Consider the following 15,657-nt stretch of genomic DNA (forward strand, 5'->3'; position numbering starts at 1 on the left):
GAAGTTTTCTACAACGGGACCTGGGGCAGTGTCTGCCGCAGCCCCATGGATGATGTCACCGTGTCCATTATCTGCAGACAGCTTGGCTGTGGGGACAGTGGAAGTCTCAACACCTCTGTTGGTCTCAGGGAAGGTTCTAGACCCCGGTGGGTAGATTTAATTCAGTGTCGGAAAACTGATACCTCTCTCTGGCAGTGTCCTTCTGGCCCATGGAAATACAGTTCATGCTCTCCAAAGGAGGAAGCCTACATCTCGTGTGCAGGTGACTTATGTCTGTTTCTGTCTCTTTCCCAACCCTGTAGGATGTTGTTAGTGAGATTTGATATTTAAAAATCTAAGTGATGGGTTTAAATTGAGTTTATAAAATGAAGTTTGGATGGAGCTAATTTAATCTACATGTTCTAAACTTGCTTTATTAAAATTTTTTGTTTGATATAATTGATACAACATTATATTTTTTGCTGTGTACAACATAATGCTTATATGTTTGTGTGTATTGATAGATGATCACTACAGTAAGTCTAGTTATATCTATATATATGGATCTATATATATAGATCCATGCTGCTACTGCTAAGTCACTTCAGTCATGTCCGACTCTGTGAGACCCCATAGACGGCAGCCCATATGATCCCAGGGATAGATTGGAGAAACCTGTTTTTCCTCTTCTCTTTGTCTCCTGTCTTCCATCTCATCTCTTACTTCGATGGTCTGAGTTTTTACTGAAACCAGAGTAGTCTGAGGTCGTACTGAGACAGGAGTTGTTTGGACCTCCATGTGGGCAGTTTGAATCCCAGTTTGGAGTCTCCAGCACGGGGGCAGAGTAAGAGGACAGGAGGGAGCTGAAGGTTTCACGCCCAGATCTATACCCTTAGGACATAAGTCTGACATATTTCGCAGAGAGTAAAAGGGCAACACATATGCTACTTCTACCCATTTTCCTTGTTCCTTACAGAACCGGTCTAATTGTAGAACAGTATTATACTTAAGAGACCCTCCAACTGGCCACCGTTCGCCGTCCTCCAATGGATACCGTGGCCATGCAGTATCACATAGGAAGACCAGGTGTGTCTTCTTTAAGCCCTGGGGATCAAATCTATCCCAGTTTTTCAGGATACAGTTCAAAGGAGTGAGGCTGGAATTGTTAGCTCCCATCTGTAAGAGAGAAAAAAAGCGACCAGCGCCATTTTTTCTACCGGAGGCGTCCCTCCCTGCTCTAGATGGGGGTGTAGACAGACGTTACACCAAAAGTTTTTCCTTCTTGGTCGGACTTAGTCTGTCTCTTATCGACGCAGGTGCCGTACTCATCCCTCCCGGTTCTACCACCGAGATGGGGTGGGGATGTACCAGGGGTAGACTTGATAGCATCTCTACTTGACGTCCAGCTCTTCACCCTTAACCTTGCTTGCCTCTGATGTCACCCGGGGTGAATCAGAGTAACCTTCCAGAATGTCTCTCAAGCTAAGACCGCTGTGGGAAACATTCGTCACCTGAGTGCCTGTGTACGACCCTGAGTATTTCTTGACTACAATAAGATGGACGTGAACATAAAACTGAGATGTTCTTTCTAAGCATCACCACACCAGTATAACAGCCTCCTCTGATCCACTAAGAGCCGGCATTACCAAAGAAAAAAACCCATTGCAGTCCCAATCTGAGTAACCTTTAACCTCAGAGATGTTCTGGGAGCTAGAGCTCCATCTAGCTTCCAAACTTTTGATTCCTAGCGAGGCTAGACACTTTCTTGACTACCAATCCAAGTTTGGGACCTAAGCCACAGTATACAGTAACAATATAGATCACAAGTCTCTTGAAAGTCTATGATCCGATAGATTAGGTTAGTACTTCTAATTCCCAAGGAGTTATGAAATGGTCAAAGAGACCGAAAAGTTTGACCGAGAAAGGAGAGTTCGGTCCACACGCTTTGCCCATTTCTGGTCGGTTCCCAAAGGAGACATTGGGTGCCTCTTGGCATTGGCAGGTCGGTATAACGCCCCAACAGGTTTCTGCCATAAGCTGTATGAGATCACTGTGGAACCGCAGAGCAGGGCCCCTTACTTGCTTCACGCAGGGCCTGCCATTCATTCACACAATCACACGGTAGAGTTAGTAAAGCACAGCAGAAAACGTGTTCGCTAAGAGAACAAAGAACTAAAGCTCCAAGCATCCTTACCTTGTCCTGAAGGATCCCGGACGAGCCCCCAAGATGAAAGGTTGTTGTTGAATCACGCGAATACACCGGGATTCTTGGCCCCCGGAGGAGAAGAATTCAATCCGGGGCCAGAGACGAGGCTTGATCGCTCAGAGCTTTTGTGTAATAAAGTTTTATTAAAGTATAAAGGAGATAGAGAAAGCTTCTAACATAGGCATCAGAAGGGGGCAGAAAGAGTACCCCCTTGCTAGTCTTCAGCTGGATGTTATATAGTCACTAGCAGTCTGTTAATGAAAGAAAGGAATGTCTTATAATTCAGAATAGCACCAGGCCCCTCGCCCATAAGATGCATTTTGGGATAATCTTGGGCCATAAGATAATTAACTTGAATCTTAAAGAAGGGCAGACCACCATACAAATAGTTTTATTTACATAGATTAGGGGAACAATATCTGAGTATAACATACTGGTTTGTCAAGTAGGTTTTGGGCCCAGAGGCGGAACCGACTTGGAGACAGAGTTTGGGGTAAAGGCGTAGTACATTAGCATAGCTTAAGACAAACATTTCCATAAGAAAAAGGCATTGGTTATCTCTAGGCTCAAGAATAGCTAACTTCAGGTGAAACCAGGTGTCATTATGGCAACACAGTATTTTAAGAGAAACCTCTCTTGAAATTTGTATAGAGAAGGAAAAAAATATTGCTAGTTTGTTTCCTCCTGCTGCGTAAGAGAGATAAAAATGTCTGACATTTGCAGGCTATTTCCTCCATTTGGAGACCCCTGGCCTTCCTGCCTGTTACCCTCTCATTCCTTCAACATTTCTCTCTGTTTCTCTTTCTCCTTCCCTCCCCCTCCACATACACAAACACACACAGCCCATTCAGGTGCACCTTGAATGGTATGCTGGATGTTGCCTGAAACCCATAGCTAAGAGAATGTGGGATCAGATACTTCAAAAGTAGAGGCTCACTCCCTTCCTTGCCTCTCTTTGATCATCTCTTTGTCTTTTTCATTTGAAGGCCAAAGAGGCATTAAACTGTGAGACGTTTTATTGATGATATTTTTCCTACAATTAAACCCTGTGACTTGAGAGGTGGTAAAGTCTTTGACCATGAAAATGAGCAACCCACTCACAGAGGTCCTTCCATCATTTTCTCAGAGGTTTTCTGCATAGAGTGGGTAGGAGGTTTGATAGGATGATCTGGAAGGAATATATAAATGTTGATACTTTATGACAGGTACTATTTACCCTTCTGGTTTTTTGTGTTGCTTTGAATTTATTTCTCTCAGCTTCAATTTTTTAATATATACTTTTCAGTCTTTTGTTTGTTATTTCCGCATCTTCTCAATACAAATTTTTCTCAGCAGGTTTTTTTTTTTTTTTACTCTATTGCAAAAATTTCTGCCTTATTCAGTGTGTACATATATGTGTACATATATCTTTTTAGAATTCTACCAAGTCTTTCCTGTATATTTCCTTTTTAAGAGATTCCTAACCAACACTATGGGCTTTTCTGGTGGCTCAGACAGCAAAGAAACTGCCTGCAGTGCAGGAGACCTGACCTGGGTTCGATTCCTGGGTAGGGAAGATCCAGTGGAGAAAGGAATAGCAATCTACTCCAGTATTCTTGCCTGGAAAATCCTATGGACAGTATAGCCTGGTGGGATGCATTCAATAGGTCACAAACAGTCAGACACGACTGAGCCACTAACACACACACACATAACCAGCACTGCATTGTAGATCAATTATCGTCCAATTAAAAATAAATTTAGAAAAGGGAGTTTCCTTTTACAACAGTAGTCTTCACTTGCCCACTTGTCACACTGAATAGTAGGTAAGAGTAGCTTATAATCTATCTAATAATTTTCCATTAAAATTACATATGTGAGATTTTGAGTATAAATTAACTCTGTTCTTCTGGACTGATTATTTTGAATATGAGCTATTATCATAGGCTATTACCATTCACTTATATTTGGTTTACTATTTCACTGATTAGTGTGAATTTTAAATTTTATTTTACTGAATTTTATTCATCTATTCATTCATTCAATAACTATTTATCAAGCCCTTATCTAGGTATTTAGAAAAGGTTTTCCATACATATTTGTTGAATGAGTGCATACAATGTGCAGGCACTGTCCTAATAGCAGAAACATGGCACATATAAGATATACAAAGTCCTTCTTCTAATGGAACTTTCATTAAGAGTTTGGCCACCTCATGCGAAGAGTTGACTCATTGGAAAAGACTCTGATGCTGGGAGGGATTGGGGGCAGGAGGAGAAGGGGATGACAGAGGATGAGATGGCTGGATGGCATCACTGACTCCATGGACGTGAGTCTGAGTGAACTCCAGGAGTTGGTGATGGACAGGGAGGCCTGGCGTGCTGCGATTCATGGGGTCGCAAAGAGTCGGACACGACTGAGTGACTGAACTAAACTGAACTGATGTGTACATTTGTAGATGCCTGTGTTTATATTTGCTGTGGGATGTGAAGACTGATAAACAAGTAAATATTTAAAGTAATTTCAGCTGGTGATCAGATGCAGTGAAAGTTTCAGCCCAGGAGTTAATGAATGAGCCTGTGTTTTCACGTGTCATTTGCACTGACCCAAGGACCTTAGATAATCTTATCTGGGGAAAAGATCACCCCCAGCTGTTCCTGATCCAGTGTTTCCTTCTTGTTTGCAGGAAGAAGACCCAAGAGCTGTCCAACTGCTGCCCCCTGCACTGGTACGTCAGCCCCGCCCCCTCCCCTGTGGCTCCCAGGGGCTCCTTCCTCCCACCAGGGCAGTCACAGGAGGGGCTGCTGCCTTTTCAGACAGAGAGAAGCTCCGGCTCAAGGGAGGAGACAGCAAGTGCTCAGGACGGGTGGAGGTTTGGCACAGTGGCTCCTGGGGCACTGTGTGGGATGACTCCTGGAGCCTGGCAGAGGCCAAGGTGGTGTGTCAACAGCTGGCCTGTGGCCAGGCCCTGGAAGCCGTGCGGGCTGCGTTGTTTGGCCCTGGAAATGGGAGCATCTGGCTGGACAAGGTGTGGTGCAGGGGCCGGGAGTCCTCCCTGTGGGACTGTGCTGAGGAGCCCTGGGGGCAGAGCGACTGCAAGCAGGAGGAGGATGCTGATATGAGGTGCTCTGGTGAGTGAGGGGCTCGGGATCCACCCTGGGTAGCTGGGGCAGCGCGGGGGCACTGGGCTGGGCCAGGCGTGGTGGGGAGTTTGTATTTAGACAGTGTCCAGGTCCAGGGGCTCTGATCTAGGATGGGGGAGCTGGGAGGACGGGACACTGGTGTTGTGGAGACTGAGGTCTGATTTCAGGCTCAGGAGGGAAAAATGGGTTTGCCCTGCTTTCTGGCCAATTTATTTTCCTCAAACTGCTGTTTTTCTCTTTAGGTGTAAGGAAAACATTGCCCCCAACTGCCACAGGTACTGTGAACACCCATGGGCAGGAGAGAATACTCAGGTCTGGGGACCTGTTCTGTGGGCCCTCTGACAGCTCAGGAGAGGAAAGAGCCTGAGGAGCCCTTGCTGGTGGGGAGGAGCCTGGGGCATTATGTTGGGGAACTCCTCTGCCTTGGTTCCTGGGGCCTCATTTTTCTCATGACTGGGGTCCAAGGGAGACTGGTTCCTGTGTTGCAGAATCTAAGGTTCTCCCATCTGCTTCTGAGTGTTGCTCCTCATCAGTGAGGTGCGGGTCCCAGGACTGTTTGATGCTCTGTCTCCTGAAGCCCAAGGAGAGGGGATGAGCCAGATCCTCAGAGGTTGTCTCGGCAGGGCAGCTCCCTGACAATCCCCGGCTCTGCCTCGGGGCCACACTGGCCGGAGTGGAGTTGACGCATCTCAGGATGAGACCTGGGGGAGCCAGGTCACTGTCAGTGCACTTGTGCCTGAGGCTGGGACGCCACTGTCTGGAGTCCCTGGAAATGCTGGCACAGGGGGTTTCTCTGTGCCCAGGACCTTCTCCACACCCTGTTGCCTTGTTCTCTTTAGGGTCCAGACCAGTGTCAAGTCCTCTCCCTGGCATCTTCTCCTTGCCTGGGGACCTCTGCCTCATCCTGGTGTCCCTTCTCTTCCTGGTCCTCATCATCCTGGTGACTCAGGTGTTCAGATGGAGAGCAGAGTGCAGAGGTGGGCTGCAGGGGGAACCAGTGACCAGGGAGAATGTGTGGCAGCAGGAGATGGGGCAGGTGTGAGGAGGGGAACCTAGGCCAGGTCTCTGTTGTGAGTCTGAAGAACTCCATGCGCTCCATGCTGAGCTCTAAGGGGTGAGTAGACAGAGGTTCTTAGGACTGGGGTGTGAACTTTTATAAGTCATAGCCTCTCCTACAAGACCAGAGAGTTGGGGCTGGGCTGTGAATTCAGGTCAGACGAGGAGAGAAGGTGCTGACATGGTGCACAGGGTGGGAGATGATCCTGAGGTCCAGGCAGCCTCTGTGTGAACATCAGGGAGATAAAGGGTGGGCCTGCTGGACTGGGGTGTCTGGGGCGGCACCTCTGACCTGCTAGGGGATCTCTCAGCCTGCTGTATCAGGGTGTCTGGGGCAGCATCTCTGACCTGCTGGGGCATCTCTCAGCCTTATCCAGCTATGAAGATGCTCTTACTGAAGCCATGTATGAGGCGCTCAATCACCTTGTGACTCAGAAGGAGGGTCTTCTGGGCAGCCCAGGTGGGTCTCTCTGCCTGCCCTCCTGGGACCTCTGGTTGTCACACCCACTGGGTGTGCACATTTTCTCAGCATCTGCAGACCCCACACGTTCCCCAGGCTCACAGAGGCAGCTCTCCAAAGTGGCAGGATGGCCTCTCACAGTCCCGTGAGCCCCAGCCTCGGTCTACACTGCAAGAGCCAGACCCATCCCTTCTCAGCCTTAACACTGGTCCCGTGGGTGTGGGAGGGTCATTCTTGTATTGTGTGATGTTTGTCTCCACTTTAGGCTTCCTGTCAGATGGTGAGGACAAAATTGACTCCAGATCTGCTCCAGGTAATAGAGGTGGACCTGCTTCAGCTGAGTGTTGCAGAGGAGAGTTTCCCTCCTCACAGAGAGGAGATGTAAGGGAAGTCTTCCTTTACAGTCTTCCTTTGATGGACCAGAGGGATCCCTTGTGTCCGGATCTGGTCTGCCCTTCTCCTTCTCTGGCTGTTCTGTGATGTCGCACATTTGGGGCTGGGCTCTCTGTGTTCAGAATCACAAGTGACACATGCTGGTTTTAAAAATAACATCTGTAAAGCACAGTTTGTCAAAATACTTTAATAATGCTCAATGGTGGGAGAGTTGCTTTGAGATATATATTTTCAGTCAGGAAATATTAAGATATGTAAAGTCATGTTTTGGTTTATGGACACATCAAAATGAAACATGGTCTCAGAGAAAAAAATCTTTTGAAACAAGGAGTGACTGGTGCCTCTATTTAGCATCTCAGAAACTCTGGGTCAGAAGGGATCTTAGGTATTTCCCAGATCAACCCCCTTACTGTGGTTTCATCTGATCCCTGCTCTGCCCTCAGAAGCCCCAGATCAAAGGACTGATGCCCCTGGTAAGGATTATGATGATGCTGAAGAGGTACCAGTGCCTGGGGCTCCTCCTGCCTCTCAGGGGACCAAGGAGGAAGGGCTCCCAAAGAAAGAAGATGGGATGAGGTCTCAGGCAGGTGAGTGGGGATTAGCTGATCCCCTGTAATCTCTGGTCTCTGTCCAGGAAAGGGTGAATTTGAACTCCTCAGTGCCTAACCTCTCTACAGTTTCAAAACATGGGTAATCTCATGCATTTGATGGGCTTTCCTGGTGGCTCAGATGGTAAAGAATCTGCCTGCAATTCAGTAGACCGGGGTTTGATCCCTCGAGCAGGAAGATCCCCTGGAGAAGTGAATGGCTACCCACTCCAGTATTCTTGCCTGGAGAATCCCATGGATAGAGGAGCCTGGCAGGCTACAGTTCATAGGGTTGCAAAGAGTCAGACACAACTGAATAACTTGCACTTCACTGCCTGGAGGCAGGTCTTCTCAGAGCTCCTGTGTGAGCACAGGTCTCCTGTGATGCAGGGTTTCCACATGAGCTGAGGCCCCAGAGAGTAGATGGACTGGACCTGAGAGGACAGTTGGGATCCATCCTCACTGTAACTGATATGAAATAGTCTGAGCCTCCCCGCCCATACCTGGGTCCCAGGGATGCTTTGTCATCACCACCTGCTTAACTAGCTTCCTCCTCACTGTCTGGCCCCCTTGTCTCTGTTCTAAATCATACCTCTCTTTCCTCTTTCAGGCTCTTCTCTAAACGTCTTTACAGAGGAAGCTGATCCTGGGGAAGGAGGAGAGAGCCCCTGGCTGCTCCAGGGGGAGAAAGGGGGCCCTGGGTATGATGATGTTGAACTAAGTGCCCTGGGAACATCCACAGTGACTTTTCCATGATGTTGTATTAAATACAAGATCATGCTGCAGATATTCTAATTGCCTGTATCTCAATAGAATAGTGCTGACCTCTGATTGTGTTATATGGAAATTGCTCAAAGTGAAATATTCTGAATAAAGTAAAATTTTTTTTTTTTTTTTTTTGCTTTGTTAATAATTACCACGTTCCATTGACTCAGATAGTAAAGCGTCTGTCTACAGTGCGGGAGACCCAGGTTCTATCCCTGGATTGGGAAGATCCCCTGGAGAAGGAAATGGCAATCCACTCCAGGACTATTGCCTGGAAAATCCCATGGGCAGAGGAGAGTGGTAGGCTACAGTCCATGGGGTCGCAAAGAGTCGGACACGACTGAGCGACTTCACTTTTACCACATTCCATGTCAAATGCTTTTAGAGGATTGGTCCTCAAACACCATTTTCCTCAAAGGAAATACACGATGAGTGCACTGCCCTGTTTTCTCACCTTCTTCAAAGGCTAATGAGGGCATGAATTTGTCCGGGATCACAGATGCTCCAGGTCACTCTTGCTTAGAAAAATTATCTAAACTTGGTCCACATTCACACCCTCCTTCCTAGCAAGATGATTTTGTTGACCAAAAGGTATAGTCAGAACCTGGTAGAGTTATTTTATTTGGTGGGAATGCTTAAGACTTGAAGCCCTGGAGATACAGCATCTCAGTAGCTTTGAGAAAACTGCTCCAAAGAGGCAGCAGGGGAAGTTAGGCTGTATACAAGTTTGGAACAAAGGGAGCAGGGAATCTGAACATCAAAGATCAGGTACCAAGTTAAGGAATGTAGCGTTCTATAATGCTGGATTGGAAGAAACACAAGCTGGAATCAAGATTGCCGGGAGAAATATCAATAACCTCAGATATGCAGATGACACCACCCTTATGGCAGAAAGTGAAGAAGAATTCAAAAGCCTCTTGATGAAAGTGAAAGTGGAGAGTAAAAAAGTTGGCTTAAAGCTCAACATTCAGAAAACGAAGGTCATGGCATCCGGTCCCACCACTTCATGGGAAATAGATGGGGAAACAGTGGAAACAGTGTCAGACTTTATTTTTCTGGGCTCCAAAATCACTGCAGATGGTGACTGCAGCCATGAAATTAAAAGATGCTTACTCCTTGGAAGGAAAGTTATGACCAACCTAGATAGCATATTCAAAAGCAGAGACATTACTTTGCCAACAAAGATTCGTCTAGTCCAGGCTATGATTTTTCCTGTGGTCATGTATGAATGTGAGAGTTGGACTGTGAAGAAGGCTGAGCACCAAAGAATTGATGCTTTTGAACTGTGGTGTTGGGGAAGACTCTTGAGAGTCCCTTGGACTGTAAGGAGATCCAACCAGTCCATTGTGAAGGAGATCAGCCCTGGGATTTCTTTGGAAGGAATGATGCTAAAGCTGAAACTCCAGTACTTTGGCCACCTCATGCGAAGAGTTGACTCATTGGAAAAGACTCTGATGCTGGGAGGGATTGGGGGCAGGAAGAGAAGGGGACGACAGAGGATGAGATGGCTGGATGGCATCACTGACTCGATGGACGTGAGTCTAAGTGAACTCTGGGAGTTGGTGATGGACAGGGAGGCCTGGCATGCTGCGATTCATTGGGGTCACAATGAGTCGGACACCACTGAGCGACTGATCTGATCTGATATATGGGAAGATGGAAGCCTCTGGTCTCACTGGATTCATTCCTTCCATATACAGCTCAGCTATCTTGGGCCAACCCTGTTTCCCTGTTCACCTTAAGGAGAAGCAGACAGCTGCTTCTTGCATCCCCCAGCTCCTCAGCCATTACCATTGGGGGTGGCAGCATCCCCTGGACCAGTTTTGGGAGCCCTCATTCACAACTGGAGACCAGAAATCATTGATGGCTGTGACATTTCTTGTTTATTGATATGGCAGGAGATATTTTCATTTCACAAACTCATGGAAAAAACTCAGTTCTGAACATTTCTGTAAGTTCTTCCCTAAGATGTCACATAACCTGTTTTTAACCTATACTTGGGCACCAGACTTGGGTGTGGGTTTCAAAGCAGGAATTTGCTGGTGGGAGAGAATGCATACAGCTTTCCTTATCCTGCTTAAGTGTTCATGGGTCAATTAAAACTCTAACTCTAGGTAACTACCTCTGCCTTTTCATCTCTCATTCCCTAGGTTACTTTATCTGTTTATTCCTCAAGCAGATATAGTTTCCTTCTTGCTCTTCTCCCATGTCTAGTTGGTTATCAAATCCTTATGAATCCATTCTTCCCATCCCAGCTTACTATTTCTTCAGAACATTGCCATTTCTTGTCTGTCCAATTATCTATCATTCTGAGCAAATTATATCAGCTCCTATCTCTCTCTAGTTGATGGATGGCAAATTGGTGCTAATCCACACCCTGCATCCACGTGGGACAAGAGGGCAAGAAAGTGAGACCTAGACAGAGGGGATCCAGAAGAAGGGATAGATGGGGAAATCAGGTACGTTTGTCTATTTACATTTCAAAGATGTGGATGGAGGGGTCTGATATGACTGAATTCTTAAAGGAAGTATTTCAGACTAATGGGCTCCTCTGAAGATGACTGTTTCAAGATTTCTTTAATCTGGTTACTACTGAAAAAGTAAACATGATCCTGCTGTGATTCTTCAGGGTAGAGAGAGCTGTCATGTAGGAGTGACCAAGTAAAGATTACATTTCACAACACCCCCCTCCCCCCAATTCCATTGTGGACATGTGGAGAGGCTGCTGAACTAATCTAAGACCTGAGAGTGATGGCCTGGTTGTGAGTTGAACCCACCCAGTCCCTGGCTGATGGCTCTGCATGGTGTCCAGGGCTCCGACCTACAGTCACTCTTGCAGTCTTCATAGTTCTAGGCTGTGCTTGGGGATGGGAAGATGCCCAGGACTTCTCCCAGGGCAGCTCACATGGCTATTCGCCACTGGGAAGTGATGAAATAAATGATATATGAAGAAAGAAATAAAGTATACCCACCAAGAAGCTCAGGGAGCTCCAAAAAATGCAGATAAACAATCAAATCCAGGGAAAGAATATGTGAACAAAATAAGATTAAAAAATTATTATTTATTATTATTATCGTTTTCAATTTTTGGTTTCACTGGGTCTTTGTTGACACACATGGGCTTTCTCTAGTTGCGGCAAGCAGGCACTACTCTTCTTTGTGGACAGCAGGCCTCACTGTATGGGGGCTTCTCCTGTTGTGGAGCATAGGCTCTAGGTGCACAGGCTTCAGTACTTGTAGCATGCCGGCTCCTATTAGCAGTTTGCGGGGCCTAGAGCACAGAGTAGTTGTGCCCAGGCTCTGAGTTGCTCTGCAGAATAAACTCAGTTTTTTTTTTTTTTTTTTTCTGTACAGAGACTGAAATCATAAAAACGGAAGCAACCAGGGAGTTTGCTGATGGTTTAGTGGTTAGGATTCGATGCTTTCGCTGCTGTGCCTGTATTCTATCCTGGTCAGGCAACTGTGCAATGAGGCAAAAAAAGAGATCCCTCAAGCTGTGCAATGAGGCACAAAAAGAGAAGGAACCAAACAGAAATGCTGTTGCTTAAGATTACAATGAATGAAATGCACAAAATAAAAAATGCTACAGAGAGCATCAGCAACAGCAGAAAAATCTTTGAGGCACAAACAAGAAAATTGAAATTAGCCAGCCAGAGGACAAAGAAGCAAAAAGAATGAAAAGGTGTGAAAAAATCTGTGCAAACTTTGGGATAACATTCACAGTAACAACCTGCACATTATTGGAGCCCCAGAAGGAGGAGAGAGGGAGAAAGGGACAGAGATTGTACTTTAAGAAATAATACCAGATAAGTTACACATCTGATGAGACTTAGGCCTCCAAGTTGATGTAGCTAATAGGTCACCCCTCAGAGTTCACTCAAAACGATTGTCTCCAAGACACATCATTTATAATCAAGACAAAAAGAGAATTTTAGAAGCATCGAGAGAAAAGCAAATGCTCACAAAAAAGGAATTCCCCGAAGAATATCAGTGGACTTCTGAGAAGAAACCTGTCAAGCCAGGAGAGAAAGGGATGATATATTCAAACTGAAGAAAGTAAACCTGCCAGCCAAGAATACTTTTCTCAGGAAGGTTGTCTTTCAGAAATGAAGACGAGATAAAGATGTTCCCAAACAAACAACATTTGAGGGAGTTCACCAACACAGGTTTGTCTTACAAGATTGCTAAAGGGAGTTCTTCAAGCTAAATGAAGGATGTTAATTATTACATGAAAGAAGTGAAATTTTACAACAGACTTGTAAATGTAAGTGTGTAATCCAATACAGAATATTCTAACACTGAATATAGTAGTGTGTTAACCAGTTAGCTCTAGTCTAGGGGGAAGTATTAAAGTAACTATAGAGAAAAATATTTTGTTAGTGACATACAATATAAAAGAGGTAAATTCTGACATCAAAAACAGAAAGTGTAGGGAGGGGATCAAAAGGTAGAGCTTTTGTATGTAACTGAAATTAATTTGTTATCAGTGTAATAGAGGCTACTGTGTATATAAGATATTTTATGTGAACTATGTGGCAATAAAAATGTAAAAACCTACAGTAGATTCACAAAAAGTAAAGAGAAAAAAAAAATCAAAGCACATCATTATCCAAAATCATCAGTTCACAGTTCTGTTGTACAGAACAATCGAGTTGTCCTGGTCTCTACAGCATCCTTCAAGATCAGCCCCAGAGGACTCTCCTTTCACAAAGTGAAAAACTAATTAGTCTGTCTATTATTATAAGCCAAAGAACTCTTTCTGCACCTCATCTCCTTCCTTATATCATATAGATGGTGCAGCTGTACTTTTTTAATTGCAAATTTTCATCCTGTGACATTCCTGTGTGGTTTTAATTGAAAAACTGCCAAATGATAAATCATCCCAATACCCTGTCTCCTCTGTTGGTTCTGATTAAGACTTAAGAAGAAGACATGTGAGTGTGTTGTGGTTTGTCTTGTGTATCCTTAGAGATAGAGATTTTCAGAGTTTGTTGTGATGTATCTGGTGGTGATATGCACCTTCTTTTTGAAAATCAGATTTTGAGAACTCTGCAGTCAAGGAGGAAAATACTTCTTGCAGCAAATGAAACTTAAACCTATGGGGTCTTCAGTTGCTTTCACATATAACCAGAGGACTAAAGAGTTTCCTTAGCCAGTGACTGTACCTTTTTGACTCCAAAGAACCTGCAGCTACTTCTGTGGTGTTGGGCTTCAACTAGATGTTTTATCAATGGTGCTATATAGAAGGAGAAATTTTGAGACTACTGTAAAAATAAGACCAATAACTGGAAGCAGGAGGCTTAAGTCCAAACCCTGACTCCAGGGAACTCCTGACTCCAGGGAACATTAATTGACAGGAGCTCATCAAACGCCTTCATACCTACACTGAAACCAAGCACCACACAAGGGCCAACAAGTTCCAGGGCAAGACATACCAAGCAAATTCTCCAGCAACACAGGAGCACAGCCCTGAGCTCCAATATACAGGCTACCCAAAGTCACTCCAAAACCATAGACATCTCATAACTCATTACTGGACACTTCATTGCACTCCAGAGAGAAGAAATCCAGCTCCACCCACCAGAACACCGACACAAGCTTCCCTAACCAGGAAACCTTGACAAGCCACCTGTACAAACCCACACACAGCGAGGAAATGCCACAATAAAGAGAACTCCACAAACTGCCAGAATACAGAAAGGACACCCCAAACTCAGCAATTTAAACAAGATGAAGAGACAGAGGAATACCCAGCAGATAAAGGAACAGGATAAATGCCCACCAAACCAAACAAAAAAGGAAGAGATAGGGAATCTACCTGATAAAGAATTCCGAATAATGATAGTGAAATTGATCCAAAATCTTGAAATCAAAATGGAATCACAGATAAATAGCCTGGAGACAAGGATTGAGAAGATGCAAGAAAGGTTGAACAAGGACCTAGAAGAAATAAAAAAGAGTCAATATATAATGAATAATGCAATAAATGAAATTAAAAACACTCTGGAGGCAACAATTAGTAGAATAACAGAGGCAGAAGGTAGGATTAGTGAATTAGAAGATAGAATGGTAGAAATAAGTGAATCAGAGATGATAAAAGAAAAACGAATTAAAAGAAAAGAGGACAATCTCAGAGACCTCCAGGACAATATTAAATGCTACAACATTCGAATCATAGGGGTCCCAGAAGAAGAAGACAAAAAGAAAGACCATGAGAAAATACTTGAGGAGATAATAGTTGAAAACTTCCCTAAAATGGGGAAGGAAATAATCACCCAAGTTCAAGAAACCCAGAGAGTCCCAAACAGGATAAAGTCAAGGCGAAACACCGCAAGACACATATTAAATTAACAAAGATCAAACACAAATAACAAATATTAAAAGCAGCAAGGGAAAAACAACAAATAACACACAAGGGAATTCCCATAAGGATAACAGCTGATCTTTCAATAGAAACTCTTCAAGCCAGGAGGGAATGGCAAGACATACTTTAAGTGATGAAAGAAAATAACCTACAGCCCAGATTATTGTACCCAGCAAGGATCTCATTCAAATATGAAGGAGAAATCAAAAGCTTTTCAGACAAGCAAAAGCTGAGAGAATTCAGAACCACCAAACCAGCTCTCCAACAAATACTAAAGGATATTCTCTAGACAGGAAACACAAAAAGGGTGTATAAATTCGAACCCAAAACAATAAAGTAAATGGCAACGGGATCATACTTATCAGTAATTACCTTAAATGTAAATGGGTTGAATGCCCCAACCAAAAGACAAAGACTAGCTGAATGGATACAAAAACAAGACCCCTACATATGTTGTCTAGAAGAGACCCACCTCAAAACAGGGGACACATACAGACTGAAAGTGAAGGGCTGGAAAAAGATTTTCCATGCAAATAGAGACCAAAAGAAAGCAGGAGTAGCAATACTCATATCAGATAAAATAGACTTTAAAACAAAGGCTGTGAAAAGAGACAAAGAAGGTCACTACATAATGATCAAAGGATCAATCCAAGAAGAAGATTTAACAATTATAAATATATATGCACCCAACACGGGAGCACCGCAATATGTAAGACAAATGCTAA

At 44.5% G+C, this 15,657-nt stretch overlaps 1 protein-coding gene and 1 long non-coding RNA gene across 2 annotated transcripts in view; one reads left to right on the top strand and one right to left on the bottom strand.

Annotated features, from left to right (window-relative positions):
• LOC129644144 (antigen WC1.1-like) overlaps positions 1-8,629 on the top strand; it is a 91,594-nt gene extending 82,965 nt beyond the window's left edge. Inside the window, exons 18-21 of the mRNA XM_055569596.1 lie at positions 6,731-6,823; positions 7,089-7,136; positions 7,663-7,803; positions 8,414-8,629. Of these exons, the coding sequence (XP_055425571.1) occupies positions 6,731-6,823; positions 7,089-7,136; positions 7,663-7,803; positions 8,414-8,559 (428 nt within the window). The 3' untranslated portion in view covers positions 8,560-8,629. The remainder of the gene's footprint in view (positions 1-6,730; positions 6,824-7,088; positions 7,137-7,662; positions 7,804-8,413) is intronic.
• Positions 925-2,833, bottom strand: LOC129644295 (uncharacterized). The gene is made up of 2 exons (XR_008710786.1): positions 2,174-2,833; positions 925-1,155 (listed from the first exon to the last, which is right to left on the bottom strand). It is a non-coding gene; the product is annotated as an uncharacterized LOC129644295 (long non-coding RNA).
• Positions 8,630-15,657: the final 7,028 nt, after the last annotated feature.

This window comes from Bubalus kerabau, chromosome 1 (genome assembly GCF_029407905.1).
Source record: "Bubalus kerabau isolate K-KA32 ecotype Philippines breed swamp buffalo chromosome 1, PCC_UOA_SB_1v2, whole genome shotgun sequence".
Lineage (NCBI taxonomy): Eukaryota > Metazoa > Chordata > Mammalia > Artiodactyla > Bovidae > Bubalus > Bubalus kerabau.